General features: G+C 37.4%; 1 protein-coding gene across 14 annotated transcripts in view; it reads left to right on the top strand.

Annotated features, from left to right (window-relative positions):
• Positions 1-22963, top strand: part of GRB14 (growth factor receptor bound protein 14) — a 138895-nt gene that overhangs the window by 42400 nt on the left and 73532 nt on the right. For 3 of the 14 annotated variants that reach the window (XM_038142281.1, XM_038142280.1, XM_038142282.1), the window contains exons 6-13: positions 3235-3372; positions 4409-4519; positions 4709-4804; positions 5371-5451; positions 7704-7820; positions 7940-7997; positions 8093-8180; positions 11613-11706. In XM_038142281.1, the coding sequence (XP_037998209.1) occupies positions 3235-3372; positions 4409-4519; positions 4709-4804; positions 5371-5451; positions 7704-7820; positions 7940-7997; positions 8093-8180; positions 11613-11706 (783 nt within the window). Of the gene's footprint in view, positions 1-3234; positions 3373-4408; positions 4520-4708; positions 4805-5370; positions 5452-7703; positions 7821-7939; positions 7998-8092; positions 8181-11612; positions 16455-22963 lie in introns of those variants that run through there. The other 11 variants (XR_005257541.1, XR_005257542.1, XM_038142287.1 and 8 more) reach the window with 11 other exon arrangements.

Genomic DNA, 22963 nt, shown 5'->3' with positions numbered 1-22963 from the left:
AAGAGTGAGTATTTTGGCTGATGATTTTGAATCAGAACATCTCTGTAGAACAGAGCCACAAAAACAAAAGAGAAGTTCATGAGTCTCCTATCCATTTAGCATGTGCTAAGTAAAAGTACTAGGTCTGGGAAATACTGAGTGTCTGTGTATACCAAAGAGAGGTTTAATTGCTGCCGTGAAGATCTTTTGCCTATAGAGGAGGTGTGTCTCTGTATTGATCAGGGGATAGCTGAGACACAATGCTGTATGTGCATGTGTAGTGGTAGGCAGTCTGGGTCATTTGGAACTTGCTTTAGACTATTTTTGCCAATTGGATGTTTTTAAATATGTCAAAAATGAACATGGTATGACAATTTTAAGATCATTATTAAAAGCCAGGCTTTCATTTCTTTAATCTCTCTGCCATAGCAAGTCCCTCTTTCCCTAACCAGTTTCTCACATGACTGCCATTCTGGGCTTCAGGCTGAAACAGACCTGCACTGCATTTCAGTCTCTTGCCAGTCTCCTGGATGTTGTTTTAAACTCCCCATTGCCTTACTCTGTCTTCCACTTTAGGTTTCGTTGGCCTCCCAGTCTAAACCTTTCAGGTGGACTGAAGTCTATAGGGGACAATATTGAGATTCAGAATCAATTCTTCACTAGAATTACTTGGTGCTCCCAAAATTTTTCAACAGATTCCGGGTAAAAATCCAGCTCATTCCCAGTAGTATTGGTCTGGATCATGGCTAGCTGTCATCACATCTTTGAGGAAATCAGTCATCAAATTCAACATGATTCACAAAGTCTAGTATAATGGATGGCTTCTTTAACTCCCTGAAACACTGCATATGTTTCAACTCCTCAGTGCTGTCTATATCAGTATCTGAAGGACATGGTGGCATTTGGCACCACTCTGCTTATCAGGGTATATATTTCATTGTGTGGGGAAGAGGGCACAAGTTTATTTCTGCATGTTGTGTGACCAGTAGTCCCTGTCTGCAGTATACTATCATTTAGCTCTTCCCTCTTCTTCCAGTACTAAGGATTTTTCTTATTTTTATTTGCATAAAAAGAGATCCATTCTTTCCTATAACAAACTTGTATGTACCTCCATTAAAAAAAAAACAAAAACAAAACAACAAAACAAAGGGCAACAAAAAAAACCCCAACAAAAACCAAGCTGAAACAAAAAACAACCCAAGAAAATTTTCTTTCCTACTATAATTCTTTTTTGGCATTTATTACAGACATTCAGTTCTCACTCTGAAATATTTTTACTGCTCATCCTTCTGACAGTTAATGGTTTTGACTACAGCTTGTTCATGTTCTATTTTCTCACATAGTCCTCAGCTGTCTTCCCTTAGAAAGGAAAAGATGGATTTAAGATTGCCTTTTTCCTAGCATTACTGCTACTTTATTTTAATTGATAGCATGGGTGCAACAGTGACTGTCGAAGCTCAGCATTGTATTGCTTCTTCACTTTGGTCTGCTGAGTAAGATAAGTGTTTTTCATGACAGCATTTCTGGTTTGAAGCTCTTATGGCAGAAATTCTGGGGAAGACACTTGTGCAGGCAGGAAGCCAACCACTCCTTTTAGTTTCAGCAGAGACATTAAAGCCTAAAAAGATGCTCTTTTGTTTTTGCATACATTGGCTTGTTTAGATTTTCTTAAGGCTTTAATTTGACTTTGTTTATGGATTTTATGCTTTTTCAGTCGAGCCTGCATATTTCCCACCAGTGAACCTGATAGTACATGGCAAAAGGGAAGATGAACAGCCAGAACATGTACCAAGACCTACCCGTCTGCTTCAGTGTGGCTAAAATAGCTATAGTTGCATTTGCACACAGCTGTGTGCCAGCAGCACGTGTAGCTAGATGTACCTAGGCCTACTGTAATTGAGCTGTTCAGGTGAATAGTAGTGATGCTGCTCATAATGCAGTCCTGGTGGTGTTCTGCGGCACTGCCCTGGCCAGTGGATCCCTGCTCGTGTTATTGCATTCACAACAGCTCAGGTTGGTCTGCAGCTGGTATGATCCATTGCATCTCACTGCAAGGCAGGAAAACAGTAAAAGTCAAAGAAACCTTGTATATCTTGGTTGGACTGTATTATTTAGTGTCCAGAGAACTTGGTGTGCTTCCAAAATAACACTCATTTTTTCATTTTGCTGGAGTCCAGTACTGGCCAGTCCATCTCTTGCCTTCTAATTTTTGTTTCACTACTCAAATAAGATTTTATGGAAATAGAAGTGTGTAGGAGGAAAATTGAGCAATGAAAACTGCAGATATTGACCAGAAAATCCTTTGTGCCATACTTCTATGTAAACCTTGACAAAATTTACGATACCACAGACCAGTCCTGGGGCAAGGTTCCTTGAAGAGTTCAGAAATAACAGATTCTGTGGCGTATATGGAAATAGAAGAATTCTGGGTTAATATGTTTAGAGTTATAGTTCTGAGTAGTGCTATTGGAAGAAGAGTGATAAAAATGAATGCATTACATGGAACTAGGGTAAAGTTAACATGGTTGCTCACTTTTAGGGGGCACTTTTGCAGCAAGACTGAGTAGAACTGTCAAAGCCTCAGCAAGATAAGAGCTATGTTGCACTCTGACAATGTCTGATGAAGTGGCTGAAGAGAAGTCACTGAATATTCTGAGTAGAGGCAGGAGCTGTTTTGGGACTGGCCCAGTCTCTCTGGTTTTGGTTCAACTGAAGCTCTTCCTTAAGCTCCTTTCAGATGCAGAGACCTTTATTCCCTCCTTTTGAAAATGCTAATATCTGCCTGACCTGCATGGTTTTGTGATTCAGAGTTTATGGTTTGCTGAATTAATTTTAACTCAGGTCAATTAATTTCTCTGGTTTATAACATGGTGGGTGAGGAGAGGGACAAAATTTTTTTCTTCTGTTGTTAGCACTGATTAGCAGTTTTATATAAATAGGGTCTGAGGCATGGGATCAGTACTTCTTACACTGGTTTAGTTGCAGAAGTTCACATACTGCAGAAGTAATGCTCTCATTTCAAACCATATGGTTCCATATAAATATGTAACTTGCTTAGCATACCTTGGAGTTATGTAACATTCTTACATGCCTTAAAAGAGAGGTGCTGTTGATGAGATTAGATGTGATCATAACTGAATTGCTGTGGTGTGATAGTGTATTTAGGAGTTACTCTCCTTAGCCCTGAGTATGTTAATGAAACACAAAGTTGATTTCCGAGGAAAAGAAAAATGCATGTCTAATACTTTCTTTCAGATGTTCCTTAGCTCCAGCACATATCCTGAGATTCATGGTTATTTGCATGCAAAGGAACAGGGGAAAAAATCATGGAAAAAATTGTACTTTCTTTTGAGAAGATCTGGCCTTTATTTTTCCACTAAAGGTACATCTAAGGTAAGGGGGAAAAAAAAAGACAGAGAGCAAGAACTGTGAAGTCAGAGTAAATATGTATGTATTTATCATTTGTTGTAATAATAACAACTAAAATTTATAACCAAGTAATTAAACTTTGAGTGATAAAAAAGAAAAATCTAGTTATAAATCTAGAGAGATGTGGAGATACAAAAGTGGGAATGTGTTGTCTTAGAAACTGGTTTCTTTTTGCTTGATAAGTTTGCTTCATTCTGGTTGGTATTTCTTGTAACAGAGTACCCTGTTAAAACAAATTTTCAAACACGAATTAAATTTCTGAAGTGTAAGTAGATGTTCTGAAAAGTGGATATAGTAATTAGGTACGTAAAATAATATTTTTTACAGATAAATTTGGGAATTCTCAAAATTTGTCACTGGACAGTTTTTCATTTTACTAGTTCAGCTTTTTGGTGTTGGTACTTTAAGCTTTATCATATTAAACATTGGAGTTCAGACACCTTTTACATAAACTACTCAAACCAATGTTTATTCATGTTTTGGATTTTCTGTAATTACCTGCCAAAGTTTCCATTTAGCTGGTTTGTATCCTTAGGCAAATTTCTTTTGTTTGCTTCCTTGACATAATTAACGTAGTGGGTAGAGATAATGGTTAGAAATGGTACTGGGCAATAATTATAACAGTATTGTTGTTTTTCAGTTTATGAAAGTTTATTTTGTTTTGATGTTTGAAATGCATACTGCTCTCAAAACTTGCCTCCTACTCTAATTTTATTATTTCTTGAATCTAGTGGAAGTTTTCTCAGAAATTATATAACTCGTAGTCATTTTTTTTTCCCCTCTGGAAGAATAAACTCTTTAACTGATCTGATTTCTTTTCCCTCTGCATTATGAAATGAATATTGAGTTGCCTCTTTTTAGATTTCATGATGTCATGTTTAAAACTGCACTTTGTAAGTCTGTATTTTGGAACAGGATAACTACTGTATTCTTCCAAGTTTCTTATCTGGAGAGGCTGGCTAAAAGTAGTCTAACTGTATTACATTACTTTTCTTTTTAGGAGCCAAGGCATCTGCAGTTTTTCTGTGAATTCAGCAATAGTGATATGTACATGTCTTTAACAGGCAAAAAGATTTCTGGAGCACCAACAAACTATGGATTCTGCTTTAAGGTACAAGCTTATTATTCTGATACATATTAAAGCAAGCCACAGTTTTTAGGTAAGCTTAAGTTTTTTTAAGGCTTTGAAAGCAATATTCAGCTGTCTATTATAAAATAGGAGAATTAGTGGCTTTTATTTCAACAGGTATTATCTTCAAGATATGCTTTAATGCTAAAAAAATGTGCTGTGGCCTTCTAGCCTAACAAATCAGGAGGAACCAGAGACCTGAAACAGCTCTGTGCAGATGATGAACAAAGTAGGACCTGTTGGATGACAGCAATTAGGTTACTCAAGGTAATTTTTCTGTGTGGAGTTAACTTCTTGCTTAAGTGTGCTATGTGATATTTTGATGCTGTGAGTAGAGAGGTAACATCATTTTAGGTTCCCATGCAATAGCAGTATCATTTTGTACTTCAAAAATTTTTTTCATCCCCACAAGAAGAGAGAGTTCAAATCCTGGAATCATTTTAAGGGATGGAATAATGTCTCAGTCCTGAAAATATTTAACATTAAACATATGCTTCTGTGTAACCATGTTGAATTCAGTGAGATTGCTGAGTAATGTTGAACAAAGCGACAAGAATACACAACAAGGGAACTTTAATGTTTTTAAAATGTGACTGTTTGTGACAAAATAGGAACAGGCCAGTTGTATTAAATGGGTAGTATTTAATGCAAAGTGTACATTTATAAAGGCAGCAGCAACAGTGATGATATACATTTCCTTAGCCTAACAGCTTTTGTCCCTGGTTTTTAATGGTAAAAAAAAAAAGCGTGTGCTATCTTTTTCATCTGGAAAAAACCTTACTTGGCTTAGGTTTATGATTTAAAATGCTAACCATGTTATTTTCTGGTTTTAGTATGGGATGCAGCTGTATCAGAATTACATGCAACCATATCAAGGTAGAAGTGGCTGCAGCCCTTTGAATATAACACCTATGGTATGTCCCACAGTAGCTCCATGAATAAATACATGTTTCTGCCATTGTGCTCTTTTCAAGAACTTGTGTCAGTTACACTACTGACCTGCTCCTTCAAAACCTTGCATGTGCCAATGCTTGCCGAAATATTTAGGGCTGCCAGGGTTGACTAGAGAGCTAATTAATTTCCTTTCTTAGAACACATGAGTTAAAAGGCTTTCTCTTTGTAAAATCTTCAGTATTTTGGGAGTTTAATGGTTTATTACTGTTGAATGGAAAGAAGATTTTGAAAACAAAGCAGCAGGACCATGAATGCATTAAAAGAGAAGCAAAGTGTTTAAGGTTACACATGCTGATGAATAAGTAGGTTGTAACAAATCCTTTTCAGTATACTTCCTCTTTTAATTAAAAAATATAAAAATTAAGTACTTGAGATGAATTTGAGCTGTGTAATACTGACTGGACTTTGGGGGAAAACCATAATTTGGCAGATGGTCTGCCCTGTTTTGGAGAAAAAGCAGCCTATACAAGATATTGTGTCCATCTTCTCAGTCAGATAGTTGGGATTGGATGAGGATGTCCATTTCTTAATATCTTATCTTATCCCAGCTCTTTATAAGTAATTTGATTTCGGACTTTTTCATGGATGATTTATATCCCTTTTGTGTTTTGTTTTTGGCTAAATTGGATAAAAATTACTTATTGCTGAGATCTGTGACAATGATTTTATGGTGAATTTTTTTTAGCTTTTATTATACTTCTTGCTGATAAAATGCCTAAATAATGTAATTGCTATCACAGGTATTCACAAAAGCAGTTTTCAGTGATCTTGCTAATAAGCATGGCTTATTAAGCATGTGCTTAATATGCTGCCTGTGCCTTAGTTCATGTTATGTGAAGCTACTGCAATAGCCAGCTGCTGCTCTTATGTTGGATCAGGGAGCCGCTATTGGTTCTCTCCTCTTTCACTGTTGTGTGCATTTTAGTTCCCATAGCTTCTCACAGGTAGAATCTATCCCCATTGCTAATAATGGCGCTGTTCTTCTACTTGTGTATAATTCATGAATAAAACAGCAAATTGAGTAATCGCGGATTAAGTGCACACGCTGATGAACGTACTTCATAAGGAAGCCACTTCCATGTTTCACATTCCTTCATTTCTCAACCATATAAGCTACAAAGAGTTCCCTCCACCCTGCTAGAGGCAAACATTTTCTCTTAATTTGACCTTATTTTTTTACTTTTTGCAAGTTCTTTACATGTTACAGCTACTCAGATAGACCTTAGTCTACAGTGTCAAGAATTACAGTGATAAGAATTGCTGTCTTCCATTTTTAGTTATATTCATGATTGCAACCAAGCAAAAAAACCCCAAAAAAAACCACAAAAAACCCACCAAAAACCCCCAAAAACCAGAGCTGCTCTGGTTTTGGATTGGGAAGCTTTGCTAACCCTACAGAAATTTGGGCCTCTTGTGTCTAGATGTTGCTTCAACTTATAGAGTGCTAGAATGTTCTTTTATTTATTAGATATTCCAGTGCCTGCCAACATTTGAGCCATCACATTCTTATAAAACCTGATTTTGTAAACCTTGGTTTCTGAGAAACATTTTGGTGATTTTTAGGACTGTTTTGTCAAACCTCAATGTTCCTATTCAGTTGTTACAAAATTGATCTTCACTGAGAGAAAAAAAAAAGGACTTATTGTAACAGATGCTGCAGTTATTGAGTCTGTGATTAGAGTTAGAAGGGATATATTAAAATAGAAGTTATACTCCATAGAAATTGCTGTTTTCAATGCTCAAATATGGTAAACTGAATGGAAATTTATATAGCAAACATATAAATCTGACATATTTCTAATGAAATATTTTGAATATTTTTAATTGGATCATTATGGATAATAATTTTGTATTTTACCTTTTTTTCCCTGTTACTCGGGCATCTTAATAACAGTTTCCTGACTTGTTTTGACATGGAAAGGGCTAGTTATAGTTAAAAATATAAATACAGTTTATGGTAAAGTGATGTATTTGTCATCCATTGCACTAATGCAAAAAGATGGTCTGTCCTGCCAGACTGTATAATTGAGCTTTGCAGCAGCATACTGGAATTATAAATGCTCCCTAGGGTAAAATGAGTTTGGCTCTATTAAGAAACACTGCCAATACTTGAAATATCACTTACAAAACATAATGTTTTCTCAGAAGCTCACTTTTAAATGATGAAACTTGTAAAAAGTGAGCAAACTAAATTTATTTTTCTTTGTTGCAGAGAAGCATTTCAGAAAATTCTTTAGTAGCAATGGATTTCTCAGGACACAGAAGCAGAATTATAGAAAATCCAACAGAAGCCCTTTCAGTTGCGGTTGAAGAAGGATTAGCATGGCGGGTATAAATACCTTTGATTTATCAGAATAGTATTTTCTGGTTTGGTGGGGTTTATTTTTGTTTGTTTGTTTTTTCAACAAAAGAGGTTTGAAGTCACAGTTTTGCTTCTCTCTCATACAGAGGAGAGGGTGTCTCCGACTCAACTCGCATGGTAGTCCTATTGCCATGTCTAACATGGGTATGTGTGTGAGTTAATTCCTTGCCAGAGAAATGCAATGACTGGTTCTTTCAATAAAGGGAAAATGTTTTTTCACTGATCTTTTTTTTCTGCAGCTATACACAGATCTCAGTCATGGTTTCATCATAAAATCTCTAGAGAAGAGGCTCAGAGACTTATTTTGCAGCATGGACTTGTAGATGGGTAAGTTAATTCTTTACATAGCTTCTCTGAGACTTGTTTCTAGCCAACAACCCCTGTTTTCATGTGCCTCTTGCTGGGGGGAGGTGGAGCAAGGAGTTTGCACTTGCCTAATAGGAATAAAAATTCTTTTATATGGGGCTATCTGGGGACCAGTTGGTTTCTATTTTATATCATTTGGAAACCATGAAGTGGTGATCTAAGACTTCGATTCTGTCACTGACCAATTACTTGTGTCTGTTCAGAGCCAAGCTCTAGAGCTGTGTCTTTGCACAGGGTTCTCTGGAGCTGTCAGCCTTGGCACCACTCTTTTGTATCTCTATTGGTGATGAAAAAGTGAAAGAAAGTCTGAAAACAGTATTCTAAGATGAACTGTGCTGGGACAGACATTGAAAAAAAAGTATGCTTTTTTCTTATGAATTGACTAAAAATTGTGTCATCCTTTTTTAGTAAACAATAAATGTCCTCCTGCTTCTCATTCCTGCAATTTTATCCTTAGCCCTGTATTAAATGTAAACTTGGGCCTCCTTCGTTCAATGAGTAATTCCATAAAGATCTCAGTTTCCTTGCATCTGTTTCCAGTTAGGTACCTGGATCATAAGATTGCTGGTTAAATTCCTTCAGTTTTAGATTATGTTGTAATATTGTTTTCTACATCTACAGAAAGGGCTCGAGGAAAACCCAGCGCAGGGATGGTTTATTTGCCTTCCACTTTTGTATTTTTTTTATAATTTCTGGGGTCTTGTTTTTGAACCTGGCTTGTCATCTTGAAGCTGGTTCTATGCTCTGCATTTATTTTTGCACTTGTTAGAAGAGTGGGACAGGACATGGGGATGAATCCAACATATATTTTTGAACAGGATGTCAGTGTAGGCCTGATGCATCTTTCAGTGTATTTCTTACACACACACTGAAATGAGAAAGTGAATACCTTGCTAGCATTGGTTTGTACTGTGTTGTTTATGTTATATTCTTGGAGCCATTCATAGCTGTGCAGTGGGATTTTGAGGAGGATGAAACTTTTGTGTGGACTAGCTAGAATTATTTAGAACACTGGTAGTAGGAGTGCTCATATGCTGTCAGATACATATTCAGGAGTTACAGTGAAGTAATGAACACATGACATCATGTGACATCATTTTGATGAGCTGAAAGCATGAATTATCACCAGAAATGCAGCCATTTTTAATAGGAAAAATAAGACTTTAGTTTCTGGGAGTGAGGGCAGAGAAAACAATCCATATTGAGCCTTTTAAGGTGATTCTGAGCAAGGAGTTCTCATGCATATATGACAAGGGACTAGGGCCTCAGTAATACTCTATGTACCAACAAATATGTTTTTGATGATGGCTTTTAAAAGACAAGGAGCCAGTTGCATAAACTAACTACAGTAGTTTTAGAATTTGGATAACCCAATAACTGAATTAGGGACAGCAACAATCTTTAAGTTAAACCAACTTTCTTAAAATAGTTCACATGGTAATATTGTAGATTTTGTTTTTCATCCCCTAAAGTACATTTGAAGACTTTTCAGTGACAAATGGTTGATGAAAGGCAAAAGGCCCATGAAAAAGTCCAGCTCATCATTCAGAGAAGTTCATGAGGGACAAGTTGTCTGGAGTCACCCAGCATGTCTGAAAAGCTCTTTCTAGCTAACATTTCTCAGATTCTGTGAACTACAGTCCTTTTGTCATAACAAAAATTTTAAAGGTTCTTTGACAACTCAAGTAGGTAAAGTAGGTAATTGTGATTATTTTAGAAAATAATGATCTTTTTATCTGAAGGAGAAGAAATGTTCCTTATATTTGTGATAAAACTAGGAAAGAAGTAAGAAAATGTACTTTAAAAGAACTGATGAAGAAGAACCAATAAAAGTGATTACATTGTGTATCATTTCATGTGGATCCTAGTAACTGGGTGTAGAGACCCCATTTTGGATATCTACAAAGTTGCACGTTCATACAGTGTCGTTTTTCTGAAAAAAATGAAGTGCCAGTCATAGATGACAAACATAGGAAATCTGGAAGCTCGTGCACAGGCTGCTGTGAGCAGTGAGGCTCGTGTCCCGGGAGGGGAGAGCCCGCTAGGTGGTGGGAGCGAGCCGCTTTGAGCGGAGCCCGCGCTGCCGGCGCTCCGACTGTCCCTGCCGCGCCGAGCGCTGGGCTGGCAGCAGCCCTCGGGAGGAACTGCGTCAGGAACGGGGCTCCGAACGACTCCGCGCAGGCATTTTGACAGAAACGGCAATGAGTATGGACTCCAAGTTTATTAATTCCTGGAATTTTCTTACTATGTAAAAATAGAACTCCTAAAATCTTTGAGAAAGAAATTAGTACTTTGTATCCATGCTGAAAGTCAGTGAAAATCCACTGCAATCCTTTGGCTGTTTTTTTTTTCCCCTTGAAATTCTTTCTTTTCATATAATACCCGGGCTCTCATTTCTGGTGTGTGGTGGGGCAAACAGTTATGATTAGGTGGTCACTAATGCTCGCTTGATTGAAACCTACAAGTCCATTTTACCCATTTCTTTCTTGTCCTGAAAGAGGAGCATGCTTGCCATTAGCTGTCCCTCCATTTCTCTTTGGTGCATTGGTCAGCTAAATCTGTTCCAGACCTGCTCAGTACAAGCAGTTCAGACTCTCTCCACTCCAAAGCTATCTACCAGGTTCTTCCCTGTCCTCCAAACTGTTCTCTGCCAATATTCCAAGCAAGGTGGTTCAATGAAAACTGCCTCATGCTGGTGGTAATCATCCTTTGTCTTTACCAAATTATTCTACCAGGACTATGGCAAAGTTAGGTTTGTCCATGTTCTGGTTGGAATAAGTTATCAGTGAATTTTAGTTGCAGTGGCACTGTTGGCCATTCAGAGTGTCATGATTTGAATAATCACTCCATAAAGCAAGCAGAGTGTAGCTTCGTCTTGTTGGGAATTTTGCTGCTGTGCAGAAATGAGAGTGCATTTATGAGGATTGGCCAGATGTGAAGAACATCCTGGTGTGCCTTGCATTACCTTTTCTGTAAAATTCCTGTTGAACTACCTTTTGAATTTTACTTATAATGCTTGTGATTTAGAAAATAGAAGTTTTCTCTAGTCGAAGTCAAATGAAAAATTTTGTTCAAAGCACAAACTTTGAGGGTGCTTTTCTGTCTGAAGAAATGTATTGTAATTCTATGCAGTGTAAAAACTAACGCCTACAGTGTCATTTATTCTGAGAATGCATGTTTTTCACATAATAGACAAGGTGAAGAAGAACTTAAGAGAAAGTATTCCCAGTGACACATTTGCAAAGAAATACTGATTAAAAGCCTAACTTACATAAATGATATTATTTATGCTTTTCACTAATACTTGCTGTAATGAATTTAGAGCAGTTTTAACTGGATGTTTATAAAAGGATTTAACATGTTCTTACTTTGAAATTTTTTGATCTCTTTTAGGGTATTCCTGGTACGCGATAGCCAAAGTAATCCCAAAACATTTGTATTGTCACTGAGTCATGGATTAAAAATAAAACATTTTCAAATTGTACCAGTAAGTAAGTTTTTTCAGTTTATATATGGAGTTGTGAAACCAAAAAATTGAAGAACTGTGGTGGAGTATGGATGGATTTTTTCTTTGTTGTTTTATGGGAGATGTAAACATCATACCTGTATCACTAAATATAATTAGTATTCTTTAATAGAGTTGAAAGTTTTTGAGCTTTGCTGTTTGATTTGCTCTAAAGATTGACTAGTATTATGAAACCCTAATAAGTTTCTTGAAAAACTAAACAAATCTGTTTCAAGTGGAATAGAAGCAACCCTGATGTCATGAAAATAAGGAATAATAGAGTTCATGTTTCCTTTTACTTTTCAGTATGTACACAATTTCTAAGTTGTCTGTTTTGGACTGCCTCCACCGTGTGTCCATATCTCACTGAGTCTTCTGTTACGGACGGTTTCAATATTTGTAGTCAGACATATTTTGTTGACCTTTCTTGTTACTGTGGTATATTCATGTGCAGATCTTCTTCAGGGGAACAACAACACAAAAAAAAAAAACAAAAAAAAAAGACCTTATCTAGTCCAGCTGCTTTATAGGTAAGCAGGGAGTTATTAAGCTGAAATAATATTTCTGTTAGTTTTCATTGAACACACTGTCCAGTTATCCTGTGAGAATGGTTAGCCATCCTCATTGCTTCCACTCTCTCACAAGGTGGTTTATGTGGATCTCTTTACATGATGCATCTCTTGAGTTGAGAAATACTTGAGCATTTTGTGTTTTGGCCAGAGATGCTGACATAACTGAGCAGACCCAGAGCTTTTTTATCTCTCTTTACAAGACCCTTTCTTCCGGACCACATAATACTCTAGCCTCCATGTATCTTCCTGCTGAAGTTTCTAGCAGATTCTGCTGTTTCTCAGTAGAAATTAGTCAAGTGGCACTATTTATTTTTGTCTTTGTCTGTTGATTCTCTCAGATCATTGACCAAGTTTCTGTATGCTTTACCTAGGACTTGTAGCTGATATCCTCTACTAAAAAAGTTCATGTAGAATAAAACTGAAGCATTATTGAGGAGGAAGGAAGTTGATCAGATTAGCTATACAAATTGTCCAGGATTTTGTTGTGTTTAGGTACAGAACGTGGAGGATTCCTTCATCCAAAAGTGATAGTTAAGCACTGGATCCCATGGGATCATCAACATATAATCCTTGGTAAGAATCCCAGGTGTAAGATCTGCATTCATTGACTGTAATCACTTCTAGTATTTACTTTGGTGTAATTGTTATGTGGTTTAGAAAACCTTCTAAACCCCATACAAAGAGTGTATGATTCTAGTTCATTGGGATGTCCTTTAAAATTTAAGAGACCACTTTCCCTTTCCCTGTCAGGAAACAGACCCTCTCTTCTCTAAGCGCAGGTGTAGCAGGACGCTGCAGTTATCTTCAATTTCCTCTGAGAAGGATGATTCTTTTCTTCCCTTCATAAGAATGTGCTAAAACCTTGCTCTCCTGTTGTGGGATCTTTGGAGGAAGCAGGAATTCTTAGTTTTGATATCGTTGTCTACAGACTTGGGTCACATTTCCCATGCTGGTCATCGAGAAGACCTGTATCACTTCACTGCAAAACTTGACTTACTTGAAGGAAATGTTTTTGAATTGTTTTTTTAAGTAAAGCAATTTCTCCCATGATAGTAGCCAGAAAAAATAAATCATGATGAGAACAGCTTAATCTGGAGAGAGTGTGTCAGCATGGAAGCTGTTGTCCCCCAAATATTGGCAAATTTCAGTTCCCTTCTGTCAGTTTCTGCTTGCATTCAGTACCCTCATTCCATTCTCGATACCCTGACTTAAATGTGCTCTGTTTTTGCTGGAACGATGCTCTTTAAAGATTTCAGAAAATTGTTGTTTAAGGGAGGAAGGGTTTTGGTTCCAGTTGCTGCTGATCTAAATGAAGTGATCATTTTCTAAGAAACAAGGCATTTTATATTACTGTAGTAATTTCCTAGCTTATTAGTTGAAGATCAAGGTTTCCTCTTTGAATTTCAAATTCTACTGTTCTAAACACTTACCTGTTTCCAGCCATTGTAAAGGCAAACTTTCTTACTGAGTGTAAAGAAATAAATGTAATTTACAAAGCCTTTTTACAAGGTAAAAACAATACAATCTCTAAAGGAATTATTTTTCTCTTGTATTTTAGGTTGCTTCAGGTTATGCTGCACTTAAAAATGTCTCCTTTTAGATAGGGTATGCAGCTCACTAGTTCATGCCTCACCGATGTAAACAGGTACCTCATGTTAACATTGGCAACCTGTGCAACAGGTATTGCAGGTGGGTAGTTGGGAATTGATTGTAAAAAGTTCAGAAGGGACCCTTTGGGATACATTTGGGATCCTGTACTGTGAAAATTGGAGAGCTTGTTAGTTTAAAGGTGTTTTTCAGCCTTTACACTCTGAGCTGATGCAAGTTCACTTCAATGGATTCTATCCTGAAATTTCATCCATATGGAAGATGAAGAGTTGATATACAGTTCTGGGACTGTCTTTTTCTAATAAATGTTTTCTCATAACAGCCTTCTTAGCTTGCAGAAGATGCTAGGTTCTTGAGCAGCAGAACTTTTATAAGAGTTTTTACTTTGCAAAATATTGATAGCTTTAAAATTATCAATCTGTCTGGTATTCATTTCAAGGAATTAACTTATTAGGAGCATAACAGACATTTGAATTCTTAACTCTCCTTGCCTGCAGTGTGTTGGCAGGAAAATTGCATGCATAAAGAAAGTCCAGTGAATGATAATCCATTTTCAGGTTTTTGGCTGGAGCACAGGAGTTCACACATTCTCACAGAGGTAATTCCTTAACTAGCAGAGTTTGACCTGGTTTGACCAAAGTCTGAGAATAAAGAAATTACAAACTACTTCCAGTCATGGTAGAAAGGGGTAGAATAACCAGGAGTCATAAGCAGTTCAACAGCTGCTTCAGATAAAACTTCTTAATTACAGGTAAGACAGCTAATTATATCTTCTCCCTTCCCCTGTATTCAAGTAGGGTAGTTGCATTTTTCCCTAGCACACCATCTGCTACTCTCTGCTAGCCCTACTTCAGGATCCTCTGTTCACTACTCTTTCAATCTTGTATCTTTTTCACTTTTCTTTTTAAAAACAGTTTGAATAGATTTTTTTCACCCTGCATTTACATGAATACCAATTAGTCACTATTTCACTAATCCTCTTGATATTAGATATATCAGCAGTAGAGGAACTAAATCAAGGCATTATATAGTCAGCAGTACAATACAAATTGTGCAAGAGCTAACATTCAGTAACTTAAAAGAGAGAAATAGTGATTGCAAATTTTTAAGCATCTAATAGTCAAAAGGAATCTTTCAAAGTATCTGTTGAAGTTTCTTCTTTCTCTTCTGTATCTGTGCTAATACATGTTTGGAGCTGCAGCAACTCTTCCCCCTACAACAAAGAACTGCTAGAGCAAACATGTCACTCTTGTGATAGGTAGTGTCTTGTGTAGCTAATATTACTCAGCACACCACTGCACTGGTGTGCAGCCTCATCACACCCTACAAAAGTGATAGAAAATCATGAAAGTGAATGGAGCAAAGGTTGAAATCTATGAGTAACTTCAAACTTGGTTGCTTCATGTTGCTCTGTTAAGAACTCAGGGTTGGTATTAACCCCAGCTGTAATTCCAAAGCCAAGGCATGAAGTAGTATTGTTAGTGCAGAAAGAGTGTTCCTATACTTAATTAATTGTTCTTTCCTTTTAGGTGTGTACTTGAAGTCAAATAATACATTGTTTTCCTATTGGTCTTTAAAAAAATCTTAAAAGCTTTTATTTAAGATATGTAAATGATCACTGTATTTTTTCAGCTCACAGTAGTTGTAAGATTGTGAATATGTTGGTCTGTAAGAACACTTCTCAAACAAGTATTCCAGTCAGAAAAAAATACCGTAGCAAAAGAAGATTTTATTGAATCTTGTTTTTCCATTTTTACAGTTGGAAGATGATGGGAAGCTATTTTATACCCTCGATGATGGTCATACCAGATTTACTGATCTCATCCAGCTAGTGGAATTCTATCAACTTAATAAAGGAGTGCTGCCTTGCAAGTTAAAACACTATTGTGCACGGATTGCTCTTTAACCAAAGCATTTGTTGTTTCAGCAGAGGGAAAGGAAGATACTAGTATACTTTTTTCCCCCAAAGGCAATTTGTATAGCAAAAAGGGGGAGGGAAACCCATTACATTGTAAAGATTTTATGTTTAAGCTGCAAAAAAAAAAAGTTATATTCTATGTAGATAAGAACTTTGCTTTGTGATTGTCACAGCAAAATTGACTTTATGGTTTTGAAAAACCATTCTTTCCTATGTAATTCTTTAGTGTTGTCTTGGACTTGCTGGGTTTTCTTTTCATCTGAAAACAGTTTTGAAAAAATATTGTGTAACTCCTACAAAAATATAATTGAAGGAAGATCTTTGTTCTAAGGTTTAAAATTAACTTTTTTCTCTATAAATGTTTCTCATAATTTCTGTTCATCACATAAAAGAGTAACATATACTGTGGCAAGGATCAGAAGCTGAACTGCACATTTTATTTGTAAATAAAATGAATAAATATTTTGCACTATATTTTTGAATGCTACTTTGAGGATTATCATATCCAAAAAGTGAAAAATCATTAAAACCACTTATAACTGCTCAGTTGTATTGAGTTGTGCTATTCTTGTTGTAATATTTTAAAGGATTTTTTTTCTAATTTAATGATTAAATGTACATCTTCATACAGAGCTGGACTGTCACTTGCTTGGCTGTGAAATGTATGAACATGCATAATTATTATGTAGTGCCTAATATGGTTTAGTGTATACCTATAATCTCTGACACAAAGAGAGGCAGAAAGACCTTTTAAGTACTGAGGATCTTTGCACAGTTGAGGAAGGAATCAATTTCAATTGCCCTTAAAAAATAAAAGTAATGTTGTCATAGTTGTAATTTATCAATAATTTATAGTACTTACAAATAAAAGTAAATCCAGTGGACTTTGCTGAAAACCTCATGAAAGTGTATTTGTAGTCAGTTCCTAGATTATTTTATTATTTATTATAAAATAAAAATGTCAATTTAGCTACCATTTAGGCAATGTTTACAGATTACCAAGTATCTAACATTCCAGCTAAAAAGAACTGTGCCGGTCGACCAAATCAAATTTTGCACCACAGTATTAGAACTAATTTTGGTATTTGGGTTTTGAAAGTGAGTTGTATCCTTGAACAAAAACACGAGTGGAATGGAACTTGGGAAAGAAGTGTCCCAATCCTGATGCTTTGCTGTCCAAGAGATTTGATCTTTTTAAGAGTATTCAGGACATTGTCCTGGGTATCTTTACAAAGGGTAAAAGCTGGAGTAAACTCAGTGTTTGAAGATGAGCCATCACACTAAATCCAGCTCCCCTTTCCTGTGCTTGCTTGAGGTCCATGACTGCCAGCCATAGCAGCTGCTCTGCGGCAGGAGGAGGTGGGGAGAAGGTAAAGGAGGCCTGGGCAAGAGATGGAGACAGTGGGCCCTGAGGCACAGTGGAATGGGGATGTGTCAGCTGACAAGGTCATGGACATGGAGGCATTAGAACAGTGTGGAACTGTAGCCTGTGGTTTTGTTATTGTGTGTCTCTGGAAGGCAAGCATAATAACATAATACTGTGATACTTAATTTACCGACTAGATCCACACATCACTGACCTTTTCCTCTGGTATGCAAATGTACTTTTTAAAGCTCATTAAAAAAGCAACTCTTCCTAATGTGTACCAAAGATGCAACATATGTGGTGCCTAAGCTCATTACATTAGGAAAGCTTTGTAAAAATGTTTACAGTCTAATAAATTTAACTCTTAAACCTCAAACATAATTTCAAATTGTACTTAAACATAATTTTAATTAATACCTCTTCAGGTTTGGTTTAATAATATAATTACTTCTCAGGTAGTTTTATTTCAGATGTTGATGTAGAATAAGGAGAAACATTCTCTGCATCCCTCTTTTTAATCATCTCTTGACAAATGTCTATTGTCTATTGTAGTCCATTTCTACTTGGACATGTGAAAGCTTTGCTGTAATTTTTATTTTTATTTATGTATTCATGCTTGCTAGAGAAGCCAACTGCTCAGTGAGTGAGTACCTGTCACCTTTGGACTTATCAGAAAAGAAAAAAATGTAGGGATTATATCACATGGTGGAGAGACATCAACCATCAAGAAGCTTTGCCTACTTTTTCAGTTTTTGTTTCACAAGTGGAATTGAAAAAAAACAGAAACCAAAGCAAAACCAAAATAACAATAATAATAAAAAAACAGTAAAATCAAGTATTGCTTAATGAGCATGGGATTTGAACATTTGAGCTGTCAAGTATTCAAAACTTTCTTATACTGCAAAGCATTTCCTCCTGCATTTTGACAGCTCTCTTAATTAAAATCTAAACTGAAATGTTGCTGGGAATACATAATCTATTTTATATGATGTGTATACCTTTCGTGGAATCTGTTGTTGTTTGTGACTATGCCAGAAAAAAACAAACCAGTAAAACTAATAAAAACTAGTTTGCTGTTAAAATTACTTCCCAGGCTACCTCCTTGTTTAAATATTACTCAAGAAGCAAATATGAAGGAGGTAGTCTTAATGTGTAAAAGCAAAAAACTAAACACCACCTGTCAAAACTCAAATATTCTGATATCGCAGACTTCTTCCTAAATGGTACAAGTGGTTGATATATTACTTTCAAGATCCTTGCTTGCCACCAGTCAGAACAAAACAGCAAGGAATTTTTATGAGATCAGCCAGGATATGTCTGACCATGAAGTTCTTTGGGGGTGTAGGCAATTCTATTTAGACAGAATTTCAGTGTGTTAATTGTCACTTCTAATTAGGAATACTACACTTTGGTGCCCACCTTCACAAAGAGAATTGGCTAATCAGGAGCTGTTAACAGCTCAGGAAGAAATCAGTACTATTTTGGGCAAGCCAGTCTATCTGTCTCCAACATTTTTCCTCTACAAAATGTGGGCAATTTTATATCTACCTCACAGCATGTTTATGGTCTGCTTTTTAAGGAAAAACAAAACCCCAAAAAATCAGCAAACAACTGAACAGTAGAAACTGGTGTTATTTGCAGAAGGTTTTTTAGTACTTAAATGATTACCTTTACCTAATTACTCATTTAATACTTAAATGATTTACCTTTACTTGATGCCAAAACACCTAGGTATGAAACATAGTATTTAAAAAACTCTTCCTATTTTCTTTAGATTTAAAATATTATGCTTCTCCAAGTGTTTATGTGTAGTGCATTGCCAGGAAGAGAGAACTGAGCTTGCTTTGGGGTGAGCTTGCCATGTAGAGGAACCAAAAGAAATATAAGTGCACAAGCCTCGCTTGCTATCTGGGGTAATTAGCCCTGCAGGGGTATGCTCTGCAAGATGTGAGCTAGTGCAGAGATTGTGCTAAAGCTCAGCATTGTATTTGCTGGCATGCCCTTTGTGCCTTAGTTTCCAATCTAAAAATCTTCTTGGCTCAAAGGAGATTAAAAGTTAATTCACTGCTGTTTCATAACGCATATACATACACGGATGGAATTAAGGTTGCAGGGGCAGCATTAAGTGACATTTTTAAACTTCTGAGTGTTTTTACTTAACAATCTTATTAAGTCACTTGATGAATTTTTTGAAATGTCGTGAGTCTTTGAGTCATCCAACTAAATGTTGTGAAGGAGAGCTTTAACCCATTAAATAAAAGAGGATTATGTATGTAACTAACTACAAGTGGGATCTTGCAAGGATAATTGAATTTCTGTCAAATGTTGTCTGTTACAGCCTGGTTTAAGAATTGTACCATTTTGTGCTTCCCTGGGGGTAGAATTATTCCATAGTGGGCTTGCAGTATCTCATTTTAAGTTAAAATCAGCTTATTTCAAGAGAATAGCCTTTTTTGTTGTTGTTATTTAAAAGCTACTCCTCAATCTAAACAGAAGGACTCATTCATCAATTATTTTTAACTGTTGAAATGTATTTATTAGCTGTGGCTTGCAAATCAATCTAGCATTTGTCTGTAAGAAATCTTATATGTAATTTTTGTTACCTTTATTTAATTAGTTTAGAAAAAGACAAAGCAATTTACAGCTTACATCAGCATTTCTGTTTGATAAGAAAAACAATTATTTTTATGACTGTTCTGGAATTTCAGAGTGCTATTCTAATACTCACACTGTAATGCATTCCATTTCTAATTTCAGCTTTGTAGCTGAAATCATTGAAGATAGGACATACCCCATTACTTGAATATACTTGCAAGCTTTCAGAGGTTAAACACTTACGGTCTATGCATAATCAATGTGTATGGTAGTGCAATTAATGTTAACTTTAATGAAATGCATGAATATTTAAAACTTAATGATTCTGACTTTACAGCACGCTTTACAGCCTGGCTCACATATGTGAACAGTATTGACTGTTGGCCTCTGGATGTCAGCAGTGTATCACGAAATTCCTGCAATCATCCACTGTTTTCATGCTTCCTCCCAGAAATATCTGTGACTTGTGGTCTCTGCACACCTCCAGAACACCCAGTGCTTTTTCCTCTTATAAATTATTCACTTACTCTGTACCAATTAGTTCTACCAGTTGCTAGGTTTGTTATCAAGTTAAGCTTCAAGACAAGAACCTGAACTCAATGAGTGATTAAAAATTTATTAGCAGAGATGATTAAATATGCAGATAGTCTGTGAAGCTTGTTCTTGAAACCATTATATTACCTTTTTAATACTAATGATTTGTATAATTAATTTTATAAAAGCCTGAAAGTCTTTTAAAAAAATTCAGAATAGGACATAAAAGGGAAGAGATTAAATGCAGAGGAGGCAGTGAACCTGAGCATTAAAACAGCTCATTCACATGTATAGGCAATAAAGTGATTTCCTTACAGGAATAGTTTGTGGTTTCTCTTCCCCTCTGCTAAGTTGATTATTTTATTAATCTTTTAAGCAATTTGGGAAAACTCTTATCAACTAGTGAGTCGTAATTTCAAAATGGAACTTGATGTGATGAGCACTGATAATGCAGATGATTCCCCAAAACATTACAATTACAACATTTAAGCACACGCTTGGATTTAGGCATGAGAGGAGCCCCAGGGCTTGCTCGGGAAGGAAGGTACAGGGGCATTAATGCCCCACGGTGCCACTGGGCAGCGTGGCCAGCACAGGTGAAGTTCCTGAGGGAGGGCTTGCCCTCACGCTGTGTTTCTGAGGGGGTGGAAGGTGCGCAGGGCCCCTCGCTGCTGTGCCCGTGCAGCTGGGCCTGGCCGGGGGTGAGCAGCAGGGACACCCCGGAGCCCGCTGGGAAGAGGGGCAGCCTGGTGCTGTTGAACCTGCAGGGCTGGCTCAGGAGGCGAGCCTGTCCTCCTTTCCAAGGGGGAAAGAAAATAAATGACTTTACTGCCCCTTAAGGGAGTAGCTGGAGCAGAAGGCAGTCCTGGGGCCAGGCTTCTTGCCTTCCATGTTCCTGAGGGAAGCGAGCCCTCAAGGCAGTAGCTGTGGCTGCAGGGAGCTGATGCCAGCCAAGGGTGGTGACATGACCCAGCTTATGGCATCTGCTGGTACGTCCAATGGGGTGTGAGTTGGTCTGTAGCTCCTCTGTGAGAGGGTGCAGGAGGTAATGAGACCTGGCCACACACTGGGAGCTGAAGCATGCCAGGGCCATGAGGGAGGCTTTGGGGTGAGCTGTGAGCTGCCATCCCAGCAGGGCAGCAGCACTGGGCAGGGAGCCAACTCAGCACTCTGCAGCAGGGAGAGCCCAAGTTCTCTGTTCTCTCCCTCTCCTTCTGGCTCTGCCTGCTGCAGTGCCACCAAAGGCCATGGCTGATGGCACCAGGCACTCCACAGGAGTGAGGTGCTGTGAACGAGGCTTAAAGGAAGGTGAGGGCCTACCCCAGCTCATCCTGGAGGGCCTGGACAAGGGGGTGGGAGCTGCCCAACCTCCTGCAACACCAGCAGTTTCACCTCAGTGATGCTGATGAGCCCCACCAGCTGGAAACTGTCAGAGTTAATGAGTTGCCCTGAAAAAATATGTGTAATCAGGGCTTGAGCAGTAGGTGTGTATTGGCTTGAGGCTGCTATGAAAAGTGAGTGAAAGTGGTTTGGTTTGTTTGTTTGTTGTTTGTTTTTTTGGGTTTTTGTTTGTTTGTTTGTTTAAGACTATGGCTTTGGGGTGGGAAGGGAAAATAATGACGGGAGGTTGCCATGCATCTGTTCTGTTGCCCCTTTTTGTTTTTCTCTTCTTTTTATGAAGTAGGGTGCCTTTATTTTCAAGTGCTAAGCTCTGTATGGCAGCATTTAGGCTTTAGTTCCATGAAGTGCCCTTTGTGTTTATAGGCCTGGCTGTAGAAGGCAGCACAACTGTAGCAAAGCCTTTACTAGAGTGGGACCCAACAATAGTGTTTGCATTGCTGTCCCCACTGAGCTTGCATGGCTAGGAGCTCACTTGGGAAGATAATTCTAAGTAAAAATGGTTGTTCTGTGGGTAAAATAGAAGGTGTGCCTTTTTGATGGTGAGAAATTAAGACTGTGACCTAGGAACTTCCTTAGCAGAAGGCAGTCTTTGGGAAGCATTTCTGCAGTGCTCCCGGAGATGCATTGTACTTGGGTGTCCTTACTCTGAGCTAACTCAAAACACTACTTTTGACAAAGATACTTCAGCTTCCCCTTCTACTGTACTAGTCACCTGCCTGGGGACAGGGAAGGAGCAGATGAAAAAGCATTCGCTAGAGTAAGAATGTTGATAGAAAAATGTTGAGAGCACGTTGACCGAGGTGCTTCCTGCTTTTCTCCTTGTGGCTGAAGCTGAACAAAGAATGAGTGCTTAGTTCCCCATTCCTGAATATGGCATAGAATGCTGTGGTGCTGTGTGAGGTCATGAGTTTAGACTGCTTTTTAATGTCAGTGAAAACTTTCTAAAATGAAAAAAGTCCTTAAACTGAGGGAAATGAAATATATAATTTTAAATCCCTTTACAATGTGGGAGAAAAAACATGTGAAGCTTTCAGAGTTTTTGGGTTTGTTTTATTTTGTTGTTAATTTTTAGTTTGATATGCTGATTTTTTAACAAAAAAAAAAACTTGTTCTGCTAAATAGTGTGGAACTTTGCAATTGCCAAATCTGCAGCCTATACTAAATGTTCAAGTTCTGGGAAATAACTCATGGAAAAATGTCTTCTGATGATGGATGTGAGGTCAACTATGCAAACTAAAATATTTT

The sequence above is a fragment of the Motacilla alba genome, chromosome 7 (genome assembly GCF_015832195.1).
Source record: "Motacilla alba alba isolate MOTALB_02 chromosome 7, Motacilla_alba_V1.0_pri, whole genome shotgun sequence".
Taxonomy (NCBI): Eukaryota; Metazoa; Chordata; class Aves; order Passeriformes; family Motacillidae; genus Motacilla; species Motacilla alba.
This window is presented reverse-complemented; position numbering and strand designations above follow the sequence as displayed.